This window comes from Gopherus flavomarginatus, chromosome 14, assembly GCF_025201925.1.
Source record: "Gopherus flavomarginatus isolate rGopFla2 chromosome 14, rGopFla2.mat.asm, whole genome shotgun sequence".
Taxonomy (NCBI): domain Eukaryota; kingdom Metazoa; phylum Chordata; order Testudines; family Testudinidae; genus Gopherus; species Gopherus flavomarginatus.
Window position 1 is genome coordinate 19,951,234 of NC_066630.1, and position 24,938 is coordinate 19,976,171.

Genomic DNA, 24,938 nt, shown 5'->3' on the forward strand with positions numbered 1-24,938 from the left:
TTGGTTTCTTTCATTTTGGATGAAAATTTTTCTCTGTACTTACCCAAGTGTGTTAACTCAATTGCAGCATTAAATAAACGATCTTGACGACTAAATTAAACTTCGGCTCAGTGGAAGTCAAGCATAAGAAGCACTGTCATGTATCTGTCACAATAATAGAAATTGGAGTTAAATTCTTGGTAGAAAAAGTAACAAAGAACTCTACTTTGTGCACTCTATCTCCTATATTTTTTCTCTCTACCATTCTATTTCACTTGATATAATTATAGATGGTACTGATTCAAAAGATTTTATTTGTTTGATGGGATTTAGAAGTAGTAGTTTCTTGGTCCAAAAATATCTAGTCTCAAAAGAGACTAGCTGAGATGTATAGCGTACTGCTCTCTTCTGCACATCCCTTATCTGTTAAAAAAGAACACCCTTGACAAGAATCATAAATAACATTTTCTTTGTTCAGTTCACCCAACATTCACTTATTTCTGGGAAATAAATACTGAATGTATGGGGATCAGTCATATATTACAAAGAGGAAGATGTCAAAAGAAGAGAAAAGTGAAAAAAGTAGTCAATGAATATTGATAATACTCCTGGATTTTGCTCCTTTATTCCATGCATGCAAGGTATTAAGTGAAGCTATGTTAAAATTAAACTGATACCTTATTTGGTTTCTTTTTTCCTGGTGAAGAGATCCCATTAGAATTACCAGCGTGTAAGATACTGCATTAGAAACCCACCTAAGGATTGCCATAAAAGCACAAACACAGCAAGTGTAAAGTATGCTAAGAGAGATTCTAGTCATTTGTTGACAGAAAAGATAATCCAAAGTAGATTTTACATTAAAATAGTTTGAAAAACCCTTAAACAATCAGGTGGTCTTTAAAATTTTCTTACAATAAAATAAGACAGTTTAACTTTACTTGTATGCAATAACCGCTTAAGCTACTGAAAATAGTGGTTTGTGCTTGTGGAAACTGAGAGAGTTGTGTATTCTTTTTTTATAAAAGATGCTCCTCAAGTTATCTGTTTGATATTAACCTATCTGAATGCCAGAAGTTAAATCAAAGAAGGCTGTTAAGAGAGAAGCCAACAGGAAATGAAACAATGGCTAAGATAAGAGTCCTGAAGAAAATAATGGAAAAGCTATTTATTGAAAAATTCCCCCTAAGGCACTGGTCACCCTGTAGCTCTGTCAGTGCTTCTCTGTTGTTTCCAGTGGCTCAAAATCCAACATTTCTAGGAGGTAAATTTTCTTGTCCCTTAAATTAGCATTGTCAATAAAGTAATCAAGAATAGGCATAGCTGTGGGAATAAGATTACCTGATGCTTCAGATTTAAGAAGGAGTAAGCTCATACTTTAGATTTTCTTCAGCTGTAATAAAATAGGGGCTAACGTTTGCCCTTTTTTAAATCAATGACAAAGAGGTTGGTTTTTAAAATTATCCTTAAACTCCAGAAGACACGTTTTCAGTCAGTTATAATAATTTTAAAAAGCTGAATTTTGAATGAAAACTACCTGATGGTATTTGCTCTTTTAAAAAATAAATTGTCGTTTCAAAGCAGTAAAAAGAACATACAAGTTCAAACAGAACCATGTGGATAAACAGGGTAACATCTGACGTAAATAGACCAATGACTGATCTGTATGCACCACGAAGATATATAGTGTGCAGGGTGACAAAAAATACATTTACTCTAAAGGGGAAATACTGTCTATGAAACTTAAAAGGGGAGGGAAAAAAAGACGTGCCAACTGCTAGCACCTGTGATGCATGCTTTAGAAATTCTTAGACAGATGATCCAGATTCAACATAAAACCATATTAAACATACATCGCGGCTGGTCAAAAAAGTGGCTTGCCTAAATGCCAGACAGTGTTTCCAATGTAACTGCATATGGATTTCCAGATTTAGGCTTTGTCTACACTAAAGGGAAAAGTCGATCTAAGCGACGCAATTTGAGTTATGTGAATAGCATAACTCAAATTGACGTAGTTTAGACGCGATGTCAACGGGAGCTGCTCTCCCGTCGACTCCTCTTATTCTTCTTCTCGGTCAGGTGGAGTACAGGAGTCGATGGGAGAGTGATCAGCGGTCGATTTAGCGGGTCTCGTGCCGATGCATTGATCGCCACAGCATAGATTCTCCAGTAAGTGTAAACAAGCCCTAAGTCATATGTCCAATTTGCAGTATTTCGCTCCCTTAACTTTTGCATTGCACTTGGAGAATGCCATGAAGATCCATCAAATTTATTACTCAGAAAAATATATTCTGTTTCATATAACTATAAACTGCATTGTTCAATGCAAAATTCTTACAGAAACTACAGCACGTGGGGTGAAATTTTGGCTCAAACTCCCATTGACTGTAATGGAGCCGGGATTTCACCCAGAGTGATAGAGGCCACTTTTAAGATGCTGGACATACAGTTGTTAATTTGAAAAAGCCATCAGTAGTATCTGAAGTGCTACAGTTATATCTTATACTTGCAATAAGAAATAACTGGAAATTCAAGTGCCACTGTTGGCAGATGTTGACTTTTTCTGTGGCAACCACGTTAGCACATAGTTTATAATGAATCACTCAACTGAGAAAGTAACTATACAATAATGTGAATAATTTTACTCCTGTCTCTAGTGGAAAACACGTTACCCAGTAAAGATATACTATCCCTGGATCAATCACATTAACAATGCCTTTTTAGTTTTTCTTTTTTAAAAGAAATCCATAACATGTGAAACAACCAATGTAACCATTTTTGGAAGAAGGAGATGGAAAGTTCAGACAAAAGGTAGATTATATGTAGCATCTGTTAACTTATTTTACTATCTTTTATTGCTAAACTGGGAATGCATCAAAAGGTAACTGTTACATTACTGCATGAAGTTTCATATAAGTTCCAGCTTTACGAATGTGTGGTCATTTGTCACATGGAAAAATAAGCCCTGCTATCTTTATATCATCTAAGATAGAAGGAAATTTACAGCTTTCATTATTTCATTTTTAAAGCAATTTAGAAAGTTACTGAAAGCTTTGGAGAAAAGGAAATATTTCACTCAGTCACTTAAATACTATGTAGGGGTTTATAAAAATAACACTGAAAGCTACTAAAATAAGCATTACTATACATCAGGGGTCGGCAACCTTTCAGAAGTAGTGTGCTGAGTTTTATTTATTCAATCTAATTTAAGGTTTTGCGTACCAGTAATATATTTGAGTGGGTTTAGTAGGTCTCTTTCTATGAGTCTATAATAAATAACTAAACTGTTGTTGTATGTAAAGTAAATAAGGTTTTTAAAATGTTGAAGAAGCTTCATTTAAAATTAAATTAAAATGCAGAGCCCCTCGGACTGGTGGCCAGTACCCGGGCAGTGTGAGTGCCACTGAAAATCAGTTCGCATGCTGCCTTTGGCACATGTGCCATAGGTTGCCTACCCCTGCTATACATACATACAAATATAAGATGGAACTGGGCAAAATGTTTGGGTACATGTTTTAATAGTAGACTTCTATATGCAAATGTGTTATGGAGACAGGTGAAGTGATAGTGGAAACTGAATGTGTGACTGCCAAATGAAAGATTTATAGCATCCAGTTGCGAAAGTTTGAAGGGCTCTTGTTATCCCATCTCATAATTTCAGAGTATCTCCCAGACTCCTGTATTGTTATCCTCTCTTTCTGAGTTTCTCTTTCTCTTCTAAATTTCCAGAGAGATCCAAAACTAGTAAAATATTGTAATTAGAGATGAGGAAAAATTCTATAAAATCCATCTCCCTGAAAAGTCAGGATTTAGTCCTTAGAGATATGGTTCTGTTTTCATTTCCTTGTGTGTATAATTTGTGGGGGGGAGTTGGTGTTTATCTTTTCAATTAATTATCCCTTTGGGAAGTTTTGAAATATATTTTGAATCTATAGTTGTTTAAGTAATACTCTTAATGTCCTTCAAAGAATGAACATTGTGTTCTGTGGACTGCTATTACAAAAGGACAAAATCATAATGTCTCTGAAGTTTGAATGGCACCATTATTACTCTGTGTTAATGAAATGATTTTGGTATTACAACAAATGAGTTGTCCAAATCCATTCAATATTGAAGGGAATTGGATTGTAATTAGAGCATATTTCACAAAGAATAAAAGGGTCTGTGATATGTGCTTAGCTCTTACAGCACCTAATCCTGTAGTGATTGTGCTGTAGGCACATCTGCCCTCATGTGCAAAGGACTTTTACAGTGCAATATTTGGGAAGATGAAAATTCTTTTGTGCTTTCAAGGCTAAATAGCTCCCCCAGGAGGACAGTACTGCAAAGAGAATAAACTTCCAGAATGCATTATTTCATTCATATAAAGCAAGCACTTTTGTAATATTTTCTTATCTGGCTCTTATTTACTACAGTATAGTCTTGGTGTTGAGATCCAGATCTTTATTTCATTGCTCACATTTGAATGGTAAGATAACTGAGGTATTTAAGCACCTTAAGAGAAAATAAGTAGTTTCATGTTTTCAGTGTGTGTAATAGAACACACATTTTTTTCCTGTTACGCTTACTGTGGATTGTAGTACTGTACTAGTAAAATGTGCCGGATTGTGGGAGAATAAAGTCTTTTTATCTGAAGAACAGGTGCAGCATGGGCAGCTGTCCTGCAGTTTCCCACATACACTGCTAGTTTGCATCAACCTGCACTAGCGGGGACCACATGTAGGTATCAGAGCCAATTCAGTGGTGTGCAAACCTGAAACTCTGAAATTTTGAAAAGGCTTGGGCTAGCCTTGGATCATCTTTCCCAGTGGGACCCCTGAGTCCACTCCAGAAAAAACTCCTTTACCTTTGTTTAGGTAGGCCTCTATTGATGGAGAGAACCAGCCTATCTGAGGAGTTGCATTTCCTTTTTGAAAAATGTTAAGGTAGGGGTTTGCAACAAATGTGGATTGTATTTGTAGTTGGTGTTTCAGATATGCCAGAAGGAGGTATTTTATTCAACTCTGTAATCTTAGACCCAGGCAGTTTAACAATTGTTTTCAGCCTTTGATCCTTTAACTATTTATTAGCTACTTGGTTCTAAGATCAGGTAAACCAGTGTGTTCCAAAGTTGTTTTACTGTGCTGAGTTACTAAGGAAAGCAATTTACCATTCTTCAGAAATTAAACATGCATCACTGCAATTTCAGTATTTTTCTGTTGCAAAGTTTCATACCAGGCTTGATGACAGGTACATAATGAAAAATACACAAACTGGCTGAGATGAGAGAATGTAGGTTAATTTGATTGTTAAATTGAGCAGAAATTCAGGGACATATTTGTCAGGTAGTAGGGGGACTTCCACGCACAGGTCTCGCTTCAGTGCAGTCTTGCTTGCTTGCTTTGTGTTGTTTCTGAATAAATTATTAATTACTGATATTTTTTTATTTGCAGCCTGTTTCAGCATTATTGCTATACTCGCGGTGGCATGCGCCATACTTCTTACACTTGTATCTGTGGCAGGTAAGATCTTTTTGTGTACTTCTGTAATATTCCAAGATCCCATTGGAAGTGTGTAAAATTATTTTTACCATATATGTTTGGAAACAAGTAAAGTGAGCTTTAAAGTTTTTTTTACTGAGAAAATATCAGGGAGATGGCTAGCACTCTGTAAACTAGATAGGTTACAGATTCTGCTGCACTCAGATTACATGATTGCCAATATTGCCAGTATCACATTTATGCCCACATTTGTGGGGCATTAGGTTTTTTAATGACAGCATATAAAGAAAGACTTAATATCGTCTCTTTGTAGTTAAAAAAAGTACTTTCTCTGAAACATTTTCTTTTAAAAAAAAGAAAAAAAGCTTTCATATCATTTTCAAAATTCCTGGTCTCTGAATTTATTATACATTGCAAATAAACTAATCTTTTAAGGAAATTTTTTCCATCTCTCTTTGCTTGCTGAACATCTGCTGTTGAAATTATATTTTTGTTAATATTGCTAAAATATAATTTGTAATTCCATAAACATACATTTTTAATATGTAGAACTAAAAGAGAAAATAGTAAATATTTTACTACAGGAATGTAAAACTCATTCTGTGAAGAGGGTTTAACTGCATTTTTTAATTGTGATCCATGGCTAGATTTTCAAAATTAGAGCCATATGGTACCTTCAGTCCACAACAGATCTCCCAATGATTACCATGAAAGGGTTGCTGTGTCAAATAGTATAAAATGGCCTTTATGCTGTAAACTAAACTAAATTTTAGGTTCATAAAGTTGTTGTTGCATTTAGTATCACTCATGGGCAAAAATGATAAAGGATTTTAGGATTGCTATTTTTTTCTGCTATTTGCAGAAAATGCTCAGTTTCTTTTTTGTAAATGCATTTACTCTCTTTGCATGTAAAATTATAGTAATTGTATATGCAATTTTGGTACTGAGTTGTGCACCTAATTTGTTTGAAAACTTGCCCTTTATTCTCATTTGACTTGAGAGTTCTTGCTCTTTTCCTGGGAGGTCAACAGTTGATTTTCGGTCACTAGTCCGATGACCTTAGTCGTGGTTTCCCACTTAATCGGGTAGACTTTGTAAAGGTGGTCATCTTCCTGGTGAAAAGAGCAACAAAATAAGCCAGATTTTTCAGGGCCAACATACTAGGCAGATCGAACCTGCCAGTTGAATGTTGAAGGCCTCTCAAAGTCCTAGTGTGACTACCTGGAGAAAATACTGAAAATGACCAACATCGATGGCCTTGTCTTCCAGGCGATCGATGTTGCAAATGAAAAAAAGTCCGTTAATACAAAATCAATGGCTATACATTCATAGCCAGCAATTACCATCCAAAATACTGGCTGGCAATTTATATAAAGCAGGAGATCAACTAATATGTGGTTCTACTTCCTATAGCACACAAAAGAAACAACCATAATCTCCATGGCAAGCTAATCATCATTCATGTATATAAACCAACTGGTACACAGTGGCCTCAACCAGCTCTACAGAATGCATAGGATCCTGCTGTATTTGTGCATAACTTTTAATAGTCACCACATACAATGGGGCTGTGCAGCAAGCAACATTGCAGGTGAAGAACTGACACACTGCATATTGGCAAATGATATGTTCCTCCTTTTTGGCATTCAAATCCCAGTTCTCTACTCAAGATTGGCGCAGCGCTGGAACATCAGAAAAGTAGATTGGACCGTTTTCACTATGACTGTGGACAACACAATCTCCTGTGCTCTCCTCGCACCAAAGATGTTTGACTGTTTTACTGTAACCCTAATCTCCACTGCAAAGAAGAACACACACGTGAGACACAGGTCGTCATACATTCCATGCTGAACTTCAGAGAGCCAAGAGCTCCTCCGCAAATATGACAAACGTAGAGAGACAGACACTGGAAAAGCCCTCCTGGCGTCAAATGGATGCAGCAATGGGGAAATGGTAGCCTGAATGTGTAGAAGGTCTAAACTTCACACAGTGGAGCAGATGCATCTGGAACCTGCTGACGCACCTGAGGGCTGCAAATCCCACATATGCTACTAGCCTGCAGGTGAAAGCCAGTGCCATCACTGCTGAAATTTAGTGGACGTCAAAACAGCCTGTGAACAAACAGTTTCGGAGACAAATCCAGCATCAATTTCGGCAGGTAATGTCCATGTGCACTCCGTTGTCCTAGTGGTCTGGACACAAGTAAGAAGATCAATGCCACCACTGCAGCCACAAAATTGGGAAAAGATGGTATCTATCCTGAGTTCATATGTAACCTGGGTCCACTTGCATGGAAATGGGTGGTGCAGCTTTTCACCAACATCCTGCAGACCAATGAAATCTGCTGTGTGTGGAGAGAAGCCAAGGTCATTGCACTCTTAGAGCCTGGAAAACCTACAGATCATCTTCTGATCATAGACCAGTCCCTATCTTGAGCATCAACTACAAGGTGATGGAGCATATGATTCCGAACCAAATCGGGCCCACTGTGGACAGCAGCCTATCCAAGGAGCAAGTTGGTTTTTGACCACATAAAAGTTGCTGCAACCAAGTTCTGGCTCTCACTACAAACATCGAGGCTGAATTCAAATGAAAATTCAAGACAGATAGCACTTTCATGGATCTGTCAGCAGCTTACAACAGTCTGGAAGGATGGTCTGCTACTGAAACTGGCCAAAGTGATCCCCTGTGTGTGGGTTTTCAGGCTGTTGAACATCATGTTTAGTGACCACCATGTTTAAGGTGTGCATATACGTCAGAGCATAGGTGCCGACTCCGTGGGTGCTCCGGGGCTGGAGCACCCATGGAAAAAAAATAGTGGGTGCTCAGCACCCACTCACAGGCCCTGTCAATCAGCTCCTCCCCCACCCAACCCCCAGCACCTCCTGCCCACTACTGATCAGCTGTTCAGCGGTGGGCAGGAGGCGCTGTGGGGGAGGGAGAGGAGCAGGAGCTGGAAGAGGCAGAGCGAGGGTGGGGCACACTCAGTGGAGGGGGATCCTCTTTGTGAATTAAATTAATATTAGACTTTTAACAGTAGAAGGTAATCATGTTTTCTCATATATTAGGAACCAAGCTTCTTACAAAATAGACATTTAAGATATACAACAAATAAATAGCTTGTAAAGATGACTCTTTGGGATCACTGGATTGTACAAAAATCAAACTATTGGAATTGTGTATTAAAGCCTGTTACTCTATTAGTGCCGAGTCCAGTAGCTTCAAGTTTTGTAGTTCTAAACATTAATGAATACTTATATAACTGAATCTGTTCTTTGAGATACAAGCCCTGTTCTAATTTGTATAGAGAAATAGTGTTTTGAAATAAACACAAGTTTGCTGTTCAGTTAAGTAAAAATTATACAGACATAGTCAGTTAATATCTACTAAATTCTGGCTGGATTTTCAAAATAGGAATGACTTCACTAATTCATTCATGTTCCCCCACCCCCTTTTTCAAATTACTGTTTCCTTTCTGAAGAAATAGAGGTACCTGAAAGTTCTGAGTGCTAGTAACTAACTGGGTTTTTATTAAACAAATTACAAAAGAAAAAGAAATCAAGAGCAGTCAGTGCTGCAATTCAGTACAGAAATAAATAACTTTGCATGAATTTTCAGTGTAAGCAATCAAAATTGTTGCTCATCATCATCTCAGGATGGTAAATCAACATGTCAAAGACAGTACAAAGATTTCAATGTTTTGTAGGTAACTGAATACACCTCTACCTCAATATAACACTGTCCTCGTGAGCCAAAAAAATCTTACCACGTTATAGGTGAAACCGCATTATATCAAACTTGATTTGATCCGCCGGAGTGTGCAGCCCTGTTCCCCCCTCTCCCCTCCGGAGCGCTGCTTTACCGCCTTATATCCGAACTCATGTTATATTAGGTGGCGTTACATCGACGTAGAGGTGTAGGAGTAAATATTTCAGTTTACATCTTTACATACAGATTAGTCACCCTTAAAAATCAATAAACTTTACTACTGACTGTTATTATGGCTGAATGCACACTTGGGATCAGACTGCACCTTGAAGGTCTTTAGGTAATTTAGATGTATCACTTCAAAAGTAATGTTAACTGTAGATGTGCATAAATGCAATTAAACAAGAATACCAGTATTTGGTTATTGTGGCAGGATGGACTAGGTCCGGAGGCCCTATTGGTGGCTTCCTGGCTCTGCATCAGCCTGTCTCAGAATATAGCAGAGAGAAGTCCTCCAGGCAGCCTAGAGTGGCTGCAGAAGAATGGCCAATCAGAAGGGCTGATGGAGCGACCAATCTGGGGCCAGAAGGGCCCTACATAAGACAAGCAGTGGAGCAGAGAAGTTCAGTTGCTGTGTGGAGCTCCAGGAGTGGAAACTGGCTGGCTGGCTGAAAGAGCAGCAGTACCAAGGACAGCTCACTGCAGACAGGACTGAAGCCCGGAGAAGGCTGCTGAAGACCAGGTGCCTGGCTGGCAGGAAGAGCAGCAAGAGGAAGGCCAGTGCGGGCAGGCTGAAGCCCAGGGGGACCGAGCACAGAACCTGGCCTGGCCAGAGAGGTATCGAGATGGGCCCCGCTGGGTTGGTTGAAGACTGAGCCTAGAGAGGACTGTTGAAACACCACCAAGGGCAGGTACTGTCATAGGCCCTGGCTGGGTTGAAGAAGACAGTGCCTCTGGCAAGAAGCTGAAGAGCTATAGCCCCATACCAGGGCCATGCCAAGAACTCGGGACTGTATACTCTGCAAGAAGGGACAGTGTATGCAGATCGTCCGGAGGGCTGAGTCTTTGAAGATCCACCAAGAGAACTATCAGCCAGGGGGGTGCTCGTGAGAGCTGGGTGTCACCCCGATATAAGAACTAAAACCAAAAGCAGGATCACACCCAACCAACCAAAGGAGGGCTGCCTGTGAGAGGCTGATGCCACCCTGAAAAAAGACTGTGATGACAGGTATATCAGCCAGTGAAAAGGGGGTGCCCATGTGAGGTGCATGCCAACCCTGTTACAGTTATTGATAATTAAATGTGTATATTCAGATATATCTGCACTTATGTAGCACTTTACTACTTCAAAGCACTGTGTAAACATTAACTAATTATCCTTTTCAGTACCCTTAGGAGATAAGTAAGTAGCCATTTTTACACTGGAGAAAACTGAAAAGTTAAGTGACTTGCCCTGTGTCACTCAGTGAATCAGCCAGAACTGGTACTCAGGAGCTCCTTCCTCCCAGGCCCAGTCCTTTCAGACCACAGTGTCACTCTTTCAAAGACTAAAGCAACCACCTCGCAGCTGCATATGCTTTTTAAAATGAACACTGTAAATAAACAAAGGTATCCTTGTAGCCGTGTTGATCCCAGGATATTAGCGAGACAAGAAAGCAATATCTTTTATTAAACCAACTTCTGCCAGTGAAGAAGACGAGGTTTCGAGCTACACACACAGGACCTGAAGAAGACCTCTATCTCGAAAGTGTATCTCTTTCACCCACAGAAGTTGGTCCAATAAAAGATATTCCCTTGTCTACCTTACTTTGCTATATAAGTTGCCCAAAATAATGTCATAAGAAAAATAAAAAACATACATTTAAATGATATATTGAGCATTTTAGTAAAAGCATCAGATATTGCAAAAATGAAAAAGCAGCATTAGAGAATCACAGCTCTGCAATCTCTCACCTGAACTTGAAAACTTCTATAGGATATCCAAAATTATTATATACTTTTATTGAAAACATTTCTTCCAATATTACTGGACGGTACTAAGCAATGGTATACACAGGGAAAAGTACCCAGATCCTGAGCTAGGAGTAGAAGAATCATGAGATTCCATCCTGAGATGGGTAAGGGCTGGAGGTTGAACACCTTAGGGGATACACTCTGAGACACCGGAAAGATTGATCAAGGTGCAGCTACAAGAGTTCTAGTCTCTTACTTCACAGGTGTGATCAGCAGCTATTTGACAGCTGTTACCTCAGACCTGGGTGTTTCTCAGGTGCTAGTTTTCTCCCCACATCAAACTATTCTAGTTATATGAGAATAGGTAAGTAAAATGGCTCTTTGTATCTGTGGGCCTTTATAAATCCTCTTGAGTCATGTTAGTAGAGTTAATAACTCTCTCTGCCCCTTTCTTTTAATTATAATAAAAAATATTCCCAGTCTCTCTCAGATCCAGAAGTGTAGAGAAGCTGCTTAATGCTCCCTTTTGGATTAAAATTATTCTCTCTAAATCACAGAGGAAGTAGCTTGCTGTTGTAGTTTATGGTATCTTAATTTTAATTCAGGTTTTCCTGATATACAGCTAATTGTTAGCTTCAAATTGTCTGTTGCTATAGTTTTTCCCTTTTAATTGCTGCTGTTATTACTCTCTTTTAATTGCTGCTATTACATTCCAGATCTCTTCCTTCTGCTCATTTCTCTTTTCACAGTCCTTTCTGACTGACAATATGTTCTGAACTTTTCTGACTCCTGCTGTTTGTATTCTCTCAGTGGCATGAATTTACCAAGTTATCTGGTCTTTTCCAATTCTTCAGATTAGTAACAATTTGGAAAAATGGTTAAAGGAATTAAAATCAAAACATCCTCTGGCAAAACTTTTAAATTTAGTTGCCTAAAGATAGGCATCTAGATCCATATTAAGGTACATAAATATGTGTCATGATTTTCAGAGGTTTTGAACATCATATGAAGTCAGTAGAGTGACAGGTGCTGAGCACTTCTGAAGTTTTAGGATGGTTAAATATAGATTTGTCACATACCATTTTAAAACCTTTGCTGTCTGGAAGCAAAGTAATTGTTTCTAAATTAAGGATTGTGTATACCACCAGTGACTAATACTAGCAAATAGTTGAACAGTCTGATTTAAAATCCAGATTTTATTTTTGAAAGTTTCTTTGAGGTCAGCCTAAAAGTGTAGCTGCAACCTTACATTTGAGCTGACTTCTGGCGAAATATTAGAACTTCTCCCTATGGGCTGATGTCACTTTCCTGGAGGTGAGGTCTACAGGTCCCAGATAGACAGGCTTCTGTAACTTCACTCATAGAGCACTTTTTCCTGTCTAGTTCATGGAATGCTGACGTTGATGTCTTGTGAGAAGGACATGTGTCTTCTTTCTCTTGACAGAAGCAGCAGAAGACAGTGGGTCATGGGCTGAAATGAAAAGAAATCCCAGAAGACTAGTGTGGGTAGATTAACACCCCAACTTGGCGCAAACTAATTGTCTTTGTAGACAAGTCCTCTGAAATGTCCTTCCAGTTGAAGGAAAATATTTGCTCCTATGCATTTAAATTAAAGACAGGGCTTAAAGTATAGTAATTATGCTCATTAATAAAGGAGTGAATTTTTTTTTTTTTTTTTTTTTACTATAAACCTCTACAATTAAACCATAACCTGAAATCCAGCATTGTTAGATTTGGAATACCTGTTGCTGAAAACATTCTGTGTAATGCATGTTTCGAAAATCGCCATAGTTTTTCAGTACATGCATTTTTGAAGACTGTTTTAAATTTTATATAGTATAATAAAATTATAAATTGATATTATTATGTAAAACAAATTAGGAGAATCAATATGCATGAATGGTATGCTGCATGATACTCAAAGCTGATCCCATCACATGGTTATATGTAAACTAGTTATCTACAGATACATTATGTCAGAATCAAGCCCTGAGGTGCCATGTTAAATACATATATTTTTAAAACTGCTCATACAATATTTATCTTATTTTATCATCACTTTTTGTAAAAATATTTTAAAAATTATATTATTGAAATAACGCAGCTAAAATCATGACAAACTCTGTTGTAGGGCTTGTTTTCATGCATGTATGCATGGTAACATTGCAACCCATGCATACACTAGAAATTAACCAGATGTAGGGCTCTTTATAGTAGAAGACAATAGATTTAATTTTTTTTCTCACTTTTATTTATTCCCATAATTATCCGCACTTACTAGAATGAATAGAATCATACAATCTTAGTGATTAATCCTACTAACTCTACTCTCTCAAGCTCCCATTTCAATGGGAGTTTTGCCGATGTAAGATGTTCAGGACCAGCCCTCTAAAAATTAGAACTCCCAACACTTGTCTTGGGAAAGGATTCCATAGTCTATTTGATTTGATCATCAGGAATTTTTACTGTTGTTTGACCTAAATGTATGTTCTTTAGTTACACCATCTTAGATCAACCTACACAATTCTTCTTGGTCCTTGGCATTTGCAACCTTCGTATAAATGTGTACAGCTATTTTCTTCTTTGACCCTCTCCTCATCATTTGGCCAAGTAATTAAAAGTGGGCCTGGTAGCACTGTCTACTGTTAAGCTTGTCTGACTCTTCCCATTATAAGACTGTGTTTTCAGTTGCTCATAACTTTGCCAAACCTTTGCCAGATTTTGCAGGTTGATGTCTCTGGCTGAACTGTTTTTGAAAAAATTCAGACAGAATGGTTCAATAGTGTCTGAGAATAAGGCTTAGGAAAAATATGTCTCTCCAGGCTTTTCAGCAGGGACTTGAAATATGGCAGAGGAGTGTGGTCTTTGTGTCAAGGATGTGCCTTTTACTGTCCCAAGAAAATCTGCCCAGACTTGGTTAAATTGTAAACCTTTGAGGAAAAATCACTGTTTGCACATGCTCAGTAGAGACTAGCTAGAACTTTGCCGCTGAAAATTCAGAAGATTACATCCACACTGAGTTTGCTGCAGCTTGGAACTGAGTGGGACTTTCTCTGCAATTGCAGCTCCAAGCTGTGCTGGAGTCAGAATGGAAGGCAAGGAGATTCTCTCCTGTGTTCTCAATTTACCCCTCTGCTGATATTCAGGCAGTATGAAGAAGGAAGTTGCCTGATTCAAATTTAGAGGGGACAAGAGCTCGACCATAGAATGGGGAGAGTAGATTGAGACAAGGAGCCAGAGTGAGGGAGAGGTTCACAACTAAGACTGGAGGTGGGGGCTAGAGCGGCCTGGAACTGACTGGGACAGCCCAAGCAAAAAAAAAAAAAAAAAAACTGCGGAAGCGCAAAAATAAAAAAAAAGCGCACGGACTGTGCCGTCCCAAGAATGGAGGGAATGACGCTTCTTAGCATGTGCCGCTCCTGGCACGTGCTTCCTTCACTGGTGCCCGGAGCTGTCCCTGCTGGGATTGATTGGAAAAGGAGACTGGTACTGAGATCAGGACCCAAGGGAGGAGACTGGAACTGGTAGTCATATGGTAGGGAAAGGCAAAGGAATTAATTTGTTACAGTTGGAAGGTATGTAGTAATGAGGCAGGAGATTGCAGGAAGATAAAGGACAGTCTCCTGGTTAAGGCAGTTGAATGCTGCCCTGTAGAATTTGATTCTCTGCTTCTGACACAGAGTTCCTATGTAATGCTAGTCAAGTCACTGAAACCAAATTTTTTGCAGGTGGTCACTTTTTTTGCATTTTTTCCTCATTTTCTGGATGCCTGATTGAAAACCTGGGGTCTGATTTGCAGAAGTGCTGAGTACTCACAGCTGCAATTGAGTTCAGTGAAGCTGTCCTTGAACATATAAAATGCTGTATAACATTAAGAACTCTGAAAAATCAGGTACTAGATGTGTCAAATTGGACACCTAACAGTAGTGGATACTTTTAACCTTAAATCTCTCTATGCCTCAGTTCCCCATCTGTGGAATGCAGATATCACCCTTCCATTTCACAGAGGTCTTGTGAAAATAAATTAATAGTTGTAAAGAACTCAAATGCTGTAGTGACATTCACCATCGAAAAGCCCAAGAAGCAATTATTAATTTTGTATTCGGAGCAGGCTTTGGGTAATATGCAAATTAAGGCTTGGGGCCATACATTGAATAGTGAGGATGAAACAAAATATTGAATAGCTGCTCATGAAGTGAGCACCGACACATCTTTGTACTGAATGAGGCAGGGGTCCTGTGGAGAAAAAATAGTTGATGATCCTGTAAGTAAAGACTGTACCATATGCAGCAGGGAGCCAAATTAAGATTGCTTGGGCAATCTTAATTCTGGCATTTCTTAACTTTTGAGTGCTTGACATTGTAACCTTGTAATGTTCTTTTAACGTTTGACAGTTCCTTTCCTCATAAATCAATCCCACAACACTCAGATTTTGATACTTACAATATGAAAATCCTTAGCAATGGGAAAAAGTTATTGATCAAAAATGTTAAAAGAGCCTAGACCTTTAAGTTGCGTGTATGCAGAATTTGTATATGCCATTGCTATGAATGTACACATGGTTATGTTAATTTCATGGACAAGTGATCAGTTAGACATCTAAGTGGCCACTTCTGTGCACAACTACTAAATATGCATTGATGGTAAAAGCTCTGCAAATAATGCATATGTATTTTCATTTCTCTGACTGCATGTGTACAGCGCAAAAAAATCTGGCCTCAAAAATATTTCAGAGGGATACTTTTATCTCTGATGTGACTCCATTGAATTCACTGGAGTTAAGCCTAGGATTATTTACATCCAAGACACTAAGCCACCCCTTCACCAGAATTGAGAGAATCCTATTTGAACCGGCAAGGTTTTGATAAAGGTTAGTCACATATTGACAGCTGAAGTTGAGAAGTGACACAGATTCTACCAGTATATCTGTTCTGACACATGTATTTTTAGCTATAAAACAATTCTTTTAGCCTCTGTGAAGTAAAAAATGAGAGAGCACCTATTTGAGGAGAATAACAAAATGAAAATAAGTAGAGCTTGAGATCTCTCCTATCTTTTAACTCAATATTTGATAGACCCAGAGGAATAACAGCAGACTAGACAAAACAAGGCACTGTGACCAAAAATAGGTCACTGAATGGATCGGGAGTTTTCAGAAATGTGGAACAAGTGTCTGTACTTCTCTGGAGACTTCTTGCTTCCCCTGTGATTCGGCAGTTTATTTAGTCTGGTTTATAAAAATAAAAAATGTATTTTTTACAATGAAAAGCTGACTTTCTCTTTTTACTCCACAAAAAAGTAAATATGTTAGTTGTTATGCCTTGTATCATGGCTGACATCTTACACTCTGGGAATATCCCCTAACAATCTGGAATGTATTCATTCCTGTAGGGCTCATACCTAACCATGCTAGAGGTAAGTTTGAACAGCTCACTTGAACAGCTGAATTTTTTCTTGCCCCAGTAGCTCCAAGGGAGTTATTAAACATCCCAGATCTTATAGTGAAGATTCAGTTTTATACCACTGTAACATTTAACCTTGAACAGAGAAACTTGTTATTTTAAAAAGTAAGGAAGTTCTCGAAGGAAGTAGATGGATATTAGATGAAAATTACTTTTATGTTGTTACATATATACCACTGTAGCATATGTGGGGCTGCACCACAAAATATGTTCCCTCTCACAAACGGCTTACATTCTAAAACCGAGATTTTCAGCTATGCCAATAGCTTCTGTGCTCAGCCGAGGGGGATACAAAGCTGGCAGTTATGACTGTTTCTGGAGCCAGTTCTAGGTCAGCCTCAACAGGTTGCACGATATTGGGCCTTAAAATATCCTGGTGGTATTTAAAGAAAACTATTTTATGCTTTACGATTTTCTTTCTCCTTGTGTTTTTAATTGTTTTTATGTTAATTCTGTGTATTTTATTTTTCAATGTCAGTGGCAACAACTCCTCTGTTTTGCACTATGGACATGCTGGAGCCCCAAATGACAAGACTGTTGAAGATGGAGACTTGTGGTAAGTTAAAGGATTGTTTAGTGTTGTTTCTTAGCTTTAAAAAGAAGCAATCGCAGCACTGAATTTGAGTTCCTTTAGTCTTAATCTGAGCAGTAAAAAGATGGCCACCTAAGGATTAGGGTCCACATGTTTAAAAGTGGTGTACAACTTTGGGAGACGTGGCTTTTTGGGTGCCAAACTTGACCTGTTTGTTTTTTTCTCTTTGGAGGTTCTGGGCACCTGGCTCTCCAGTTTGGGGTTGGGGTGGGAAGGAAGGACCCAGATTTCAAATACTTAGTTTCATGGGTAATTAGGTCCAGGATTTTATTGAGTGTATTTTAGAGATAAAGGCCAATTGCAAAATCTAGATCCAGGTTTGTATTTGTAACTTCAAAGGAGGTGCTTGAATCTGGGGTTTTAGTTCAGGTCTATTACTGTTTGTGGTTGCTAGTTAAATAATTCAGTTAAATTTTAACATCAACCTGATCTCTACAATGTGGCATATGTCTGCATACTTTAGTGATGACATTGCAGATGAAACTGAAAATATAATCATCGTTGGGTTAAACTGGTGTAAAATCATGTCTGTGAGCGTATAAAAAGTAGAAGATATGGTGCATGATATAACAAAAGGCAGCTTTTGAATTTTTCCTCTCAAGATCCAAGTCAAGGGGTCACGTTCAAAAAAAGAAGTCCACCTATAATTAACTCTAGATGAGTTAATGGTGGGCATTAGAGATCGAAAACATCTACTAGATTATCTAGTCTATTTCCATACTATTACAGGATTGCTCTCTATAGCATATTCAAAAGGCATGCAGGTGTATATTTTCACATTTGTTTGCAAAGGTGTAGGAAGTTGTATTAGTAAATCTCAGAAGCTATTAAGGAGTAGAATTGAATCATAGATGCACAAATATGCCTCTTTGGCTAATGTCACAGGCACTTCTGCAGATGCAGCAGATTGAGCTAGGTAGGTAACGTCTTTATTAACAGGGTAGAAACATTTTTAAATAATTTTTGTATAGTAGTATGTTGTCTGTTGTTCTTGTCTGGTGTGAATAGTCTACTGAAAGCCATCCAATGTTCTACTCTATTGTTCTGTTTTGTCACCATTTTGTATCAGAGTATATAGAGAAGTTTATCATATTATAGTGGCTAATTGGATTAAATAAGATATATGAACATGATACAGTAGTGGCTAATTAATTATATCAAGATTTTCCAAATGTCAGCATTCAACATTCAGGTACTCCATAAAGTAGTTACTGAGGGAACAAGAAGTGTTTCCATAATGTATTATGATGTCACAGATTTATAATTTAACCAAAAGTGTTTTTAAAGAGGGTGGGAAATGTTATTAGGTGACTTCTTAGGCCAATGTTATGAATGCAGTCCACTTATTTGTGACCTAAAGCAGGGATTGGCAACCTTTGGCACACGGCTCACCAGGGTAAGCACCCTGGTGGGCCAGGCTGGTTTGTTTACCTGCCGCCTCTGCAGTTCCACCAGTCGTGGCGCCCACTGGCCGTGATTCGCTGCAGGAAGTGGCAGCCAGCACATCCCTCAGCCCGCGCCGCTTTCCGCAGCCCCCATTGGCCTGGAACAGCGAACCGCGGCCAATGGGAGCCGCGATTGGCCAAATCTGCGGACACGGCAGGTAAACAAACCGGTCCGGCCCTCCAGAGTCCTTACCCTGGCGAGTCACCTGCCAAAGGTTGCCGATTCCTGACCTAATGCCTTGACCGTCCTCTGTGGCTGTTTGCTGGACTGCAAAAAGACCTTCCTAAGGCTGATCTAAAAGTCCATGAAATCTGTGGAAAGATTTCCATATATTTTAGTGGACTTTGGATCAGCTTCCTAGTGTCTAAGGGATTTATGAACTTCAGAGCTACAGACTTTCAATGAAACTTAGGATCCTAAGTTTCTGTCACTTTTTAAAGTGAGACTTAGGCACTTTTGCAAATGTTACCTCATATCACAGTTGGCATCCTTTATAGCAGTCTCAACAAAGAGAACAAGGATTAGCATGGATCTTCAATTATCCTCTCATCAGAGTGATTCTGCTAAGTCTTTGTCTTGACTAGATGAAGTTGGTTAAGTTTAGGTTGGGCTTAGCTACTATATGCTAGCTCAGCCTAGCTTCAAATGAACCTTTTTCTTAATGTAGATGTAGGTACCGTCTTTAGCTCAGTTTTAACTGGTCGTGTTGTCATGTAGACAGAAGGCTGGGCTGCAACTTGACTAGCTAAATCTAGGAAAAAGGTCAAAGTTAATATCAGGCTCTCCTAGTATATGTTAACCATTTTTCATAGTCCAAACAAAGCCCAAAGGAGTGTTGAGACTTACTGATGGCCCAGCGATTGTGGTCTTGTTCTATTGCTGCTCGTGTTGTACCTGCTATGTGACTACAGGATTTCAATCCTTAGTGCTGGCAGGCTGTGCTTTTGTTATCTCTGTACTTAATGCGGAAAAGAACAACAGAACACTAGCATAGAAATCTGATCTTCTTCATAATCACGGTATGAAATTTAACAAAATTTTGTAAAAGTCTTTTTAAACACGCTCTCTCTCTCTCTCTCTCTCTCTCTCTCTCTCTCTCTCTCTCTCTCAAGCAGTTTTGTAGGCAGCACTTTTTTAAATCTTGAGCTACCTTGCTGTAGCGCAGTAAAGCTTATTATAGCAACAGAAAACTTCAGAGTGTTCTTCTCTGGATAGTCTATCAAATTTCTAAGTTCTAACTCATTTGTTTAGGTGTTAATGAGCAACCAATTTAGCTCTAATTTTCTCATGGGCTGGCACACTGAAAATGCTATATAGTCCAATCATGAAAATCCTATATATATTGTTGCATGTAAATATTTTTATTTTAACGTACCTACAAGTTCTGATATTTGACTCCCCATAAAAAAATTTAATGGCAGCTGGGAGCCCTCTGTTGGAAAAGATTGGGAAATCCTACAGTACAATACACAAGGTTAAGAAAAAAAATTTCATCTTTCTGGTCAGATGAAGGCAGAAGTGGTGAAAGATTATTTCTGCTTCTGCCTGCATATTGATGCATAAGTTGTTAAATTAATTGTACAGGATCTGAAGTAAGACTTTGGTAGGAATACAATGATTTCTATGAAATATTCTTCAATTGAATTTTATATCTTTTTTTTCCTAGTTTTTTTTCAGTTGATACAAGTGGAATTCTGCATACATATTAAACAGAACATTGCAATAAATATGCAAGTCCGTAAACCATCTGGATACTGAAAAACCTGAATTTGGAAGAAATAATTAAGTGCTTGCTCTGTTTTTTAAATCTTTTACATCATCAGTATTACTGTGCACTCCCTTATGGAGAAGTGTGGCGCTTCTGTGGCCTGCCTCAGTTTCCCCCCTCAGTGAGGTTTCTTAAAGAGCCTAGTCAAGGAGAAGCCAAACACAGTGCTTTACAGCCATATATCTCCCTTTCATAAATCCTTCTGAAAGGAACACTTGTATGTTGGTTCAAAGGCTTTTACCTCAGAGACTAGATAAAACTTGAAAGTCTCCTAGAGTCTCCAGCACCAGCTCCTTCTGCTGTAAGGTCTTAAGCTTCTCCGTTACAGACTCTGCCATCTTTCCCGTGCTTGTTCAGGGTCTCTCGTAGGCCTCCATGCCTGAAGAGCTTTTTCCTAGTTCATATTCCCTGGAAGCTCCCCTCCTATGGATCTTCCTTTCTCCTCAGGAGCCCTTGTCTAACTGAGGCCCTTATCTTTTTATCATGCCCAGGTACCTTAACTGCCTCCCAGTTACTCAGTGAGTTAACTAATCCCAGGTGAACCTGACTTGCCTCATTACCTCTTGTGAATCCTGTCAAAGGTAGGCTAGGCCCTTGACCCCTTCAGAGGGCCAGCTACCCTCTGATGAGCTGTAAAAAGGATTCCTGAATCTCTAATAGTGCGCAGGCCTATGATTTTAGGTGCTCTCAAGCACAGTAGCAGTCTAGCACAAAGCATATGAAGTGTCATACACAGAAATCAATGCATTGTATTAGGAAAATCTATGTATTTTATAGACCAATGTGCAATTCATTTATAACCCAATACATTTAATTAACTATAAATATCGCTATTAAAGTAAACCAGTGTTCCATATACAAGTTAAGATGTTTTAAATTAAAATCCACATAGTGAACAAGTAAATCAATACGGTCTACTAAAAAAGCTGTTTTCATAAAGCAAATATGTATTATTCATGCAGTCAAAAGGTCATGCAAGTGAACCAGTATGCTCACTACACATGTTGATCACAAGTCTACATGCAGTCGTTTCATTTGAAATTACATTTAAACAAAATCTTTATACCTGAAAATATTGTCAAATTGATGTATTAAAAATGTAGCCCGCTCTGGTAACATAAGTCAAGTAAAGCCAAAACACTGGTTTTCTTCGGTCATCTTAAATCCACAACAGCATGGATAGAAAATGAGTTTAAGGCTGAAATTTGCTACATTATGCCAAAGTATTGCAGCATTTATGTTGTCATAAGATAACCACTGTTCCTGGAGCCATGCTGTAGCTGTAATGTTTCAAGTTAAAGAGGGGAGACAGGGCTAGAAAGACTGAGACCCCACCACTCTGTACAAGGGTGACATACTACCAGTTCTCTGGTGTCTTCTGACCCAGTCCTACCAATGCTGTCGTGGGACACAGAGCCACAGGACAGTTATGGGATGAGGGGGAGGCTGGCAATAGAAAGAAGACTAGGGTGTAGTGGAGGGACCGGGGGGATGCTTTGAGGGCAGCAAGGGGACATTTGTAAAGCAATAGAGTGTCAATGTGGGGAAATGACATTCTTTTGGTTTGGAGTTATCTGTCCCTTGAGCATATGGCAGTTAAACTGGATGGAGTCTGACTCCTACTTTGCCTTCTGGGAGCATCAGGCAAGATGTCAGTTTCCAACATTGGGCTCCTCTCCCGCTTCATTGTCCTCAAAACACCCCCTCTCCATTCTACCCTAGGAAGTAGATAGGCATCTGGCTCCACAACTGTGTAGCATGGGAACAGTCCCAGGTGGTAACTTGAGCTTGACGAACCCTGCTGATGCTAAATCTATAATGTGTACTTTTATATTTTGACTCTGAGATGTATCCAGTAGAATAATTTGAGTTCATTATATTCAGTTTTCTGGGTAGGTGCTTAGTACATTACAACATATTTTTTGTTGATTACTGTTACTGCCAGATGTCTGAGGGAATTTTATAAATTCATTGATTTATTGAAATTGATCAGCAGAGTTCCTGTAACCTTTGATAATTAGGAAATGATGCCTATAAGCCTAATATAAAGACTTCATATGTGAAATCCAAATTTAAATGTTTTAAATGCTTGAAAATACATTTGAACCCAGATGCCACAAAAAGAGAATATAGCTGCTGTTGCTGGACACTGTTTTGTGTCTGTATTTTAAGGTGCATGTTTCTGTCTTTTTATTGTTGTTGATAGATGTGCCCCAAAGAAAATTTGGCATTTAGTAAGTTAGCTATTTTTGGCAGCCTTAACAATCTGATAACATTTTTAGGATTGGTTTATGTATTCTTGCTTGCAGAATACTAAAGATAATCACAGTGTCTACTCAATTGCTTTATTTAAAAAAAAAAAATAAAAGTTTGGAGGTATCCCTGTGGTAATTCACACTATTAACACAGCAGTGATCTTTATTCTTAGTGGTATGATCTCTCCCCATGTGCATTTGTAATGCATGCACTCGATAAATAGAATCCTGTGAATCTGTTATATAAACTTAACTCACAGTGAAGTCAGTTGGAGTTTTCTGTGCATGAAGTCTGCAAAATTAGGCCCGATTGTAGAAAAGACAGCTGAAGAGAAATACATAGAAGATTCTAGCCAGCCCTAAAGCAAATCCAAGGATGTAATTCATTAGGGGGACTCAAATGAAGTCATAAATAATGAGACCTCAGCATGAACCACTTGTGAACTGCAGCAGACCTGTGAGAGAGAATGTTAACCTTGTATTCACTCTGGAGCTATATATTATTTATACAATAAAATTAACTGTAAAAGTTTAAATGGGAGGATGTTGAGATTTCAGGTGATATTTTTACCTTTATTTTACCATTTTTAATATGTTCAGCTCTTAATTCATTGATTTCAGTGAAAATATTAGAAAGTGCTACAATATCTTTTGTGAAGAGAGCTACTGTCCCCTCACACCCCTTCGCTGCCATCGAGCTAGTACATCCACATAGTGATGTCAGTAAATTAATCACAACTTTATTTAGTACTTAAATTCTAAAACCTGAGTGCTGTAGACAAGTGGTATTCAGATAATTGTTTTTATCCTAAGAATTATGGCATAAAAATATAGCCTTAATTCAGTCCCAATAAAGCGTAATTAAAGTGTCTATTTTAGGCATTTTAAGTATGCCCATCACTCTATCACCAAGCACTGATTATTTATGTTGGCAAATTGTAGTAGATAGTGGGAATGGAAAGCTATCTAGTGTTGCAGAAGATACATTATTGGAATAATTTAAATGTACAGCAAGAAATACTTTATTCTATTCAGATTTATTTTAGTTAATGTCACATCTCTAGTTTAAACTATTAACATAAATTGGCACAGCGGGCACAAAAATTAATTTATAAATTGTCTGTTGGGGGAAAAAAGAGTCCTGCCATAGAAATAAATGTATCTACCTGATGTTATTAGCAATGCATTGTTAATCTCCAGAATAAAGGTGAAACATCCATGCAAGTGTAAACAGCTTTGTATAGTATGTTAGTATATAACTACATCATCTTCTTGTATTTTATAATCCTGAATTTCAATTTGTTTCTGCCTGTTTGGCATAACTAAGAATCTGCAGTTTAAGAGGATTCAAGATTCACATGTGTTTGTTTTTCATAGTTTCACTATTAAAAATGTCTACTCTGTTTTAACCAGTGGTCCTCCCACCAACTGCCATTCCGGAAGTTGCTGGTTTTGCTCATCATTCAGAATCTCTACACTGAATTGGCAGTATAAAAGAAGAGAACAGACAGATAAAGCAGAATGAATACAATGAATAGAAAAATAATATATTTTGATCAATTAAGTGTATCTACATAAATGCATAGAAAAGATACATGGGACACTTTTCGGGACACTTGTAGTTGATAATGGCTATTCAAGACACATGAGGAATATGACAGAAACGAGTTTACTTCTTTTAAGAGGTTATCAACCAAATATGAGTGTTTCTACATTCAGTCTGAGCCCCTCTAAAACAGAACAGGTAATCTATAACTGCTTAGTTATCATATTTCCTTCTTTGATCTAAGAGCATAATATTGGTTTTTAATATTAAAAGCAATGCCATAATGCCTTAAATTCTGGATTTATTGAATTTGAAATACCTCAGAATATTCTCCATAACTAAATTATTATTATTATAATTTGTTGAAAATCATACACTATTTATTTGTGGGAATGAGGGGAAATCTTTCTTTCTCTCTCTCTCACTTCATTACACTAGGGCTTTTCATGAACACCAAGCACAGGGCCGGTGCAAGGATGTTTTGTGCCCTAGGTGAAACTTCCACCTTGTGCCCTTCCCCGTCCCAGAGCCCCTGCCTTGAGGTGATCCCCCCACGGCAGCTCCCCATTCTCCGTCCTCAGGCCCACCCCAGCTCACCCCTGCTCCGCCTCCTTCCCGAGCATGCCCTGGCTGCTTCACTTTTCCCGCCTCCCAGGCTTGCGGCGCCTAAGCTGATTGGCGCCGCAAGCCTGGGAGGCGGGAGAAGTGAAGTAGGCGGGGCACAGGCAAGCTGGGGCAGGGAGTTCCCCTGT

The 24,938-nt window shown here is 38.5% G+C and overlaps 1 protein-coding gene across 2 annotated transcripts in view; it reads left to right on the forward strand.

Moving 5' to 3' along the window:
• PEPD (peptidase D) overlaps window positions 1-24,938 on the forward strand; it is a 225,587-nt gene that overhangs the window by 135,370 nt on the left and 65,279 nt on the right. For both annotated transcript variants that reach the window (XM_050922831.1, XM_050922832.1), the window contains 2 exons: window positions 5,409-5,477; window positions 17,058-17,135. In XM_050922831.1, the coding sequence (XP_050778788.1) occupies window positions 5,409-5,477; window positions 17,058-17,135 (147 nt within the window). The remainder of the gene's footprint in view (window positions 1-5,408; window positions 5,478-17,057; window positions 17,136-24,938) is intronic.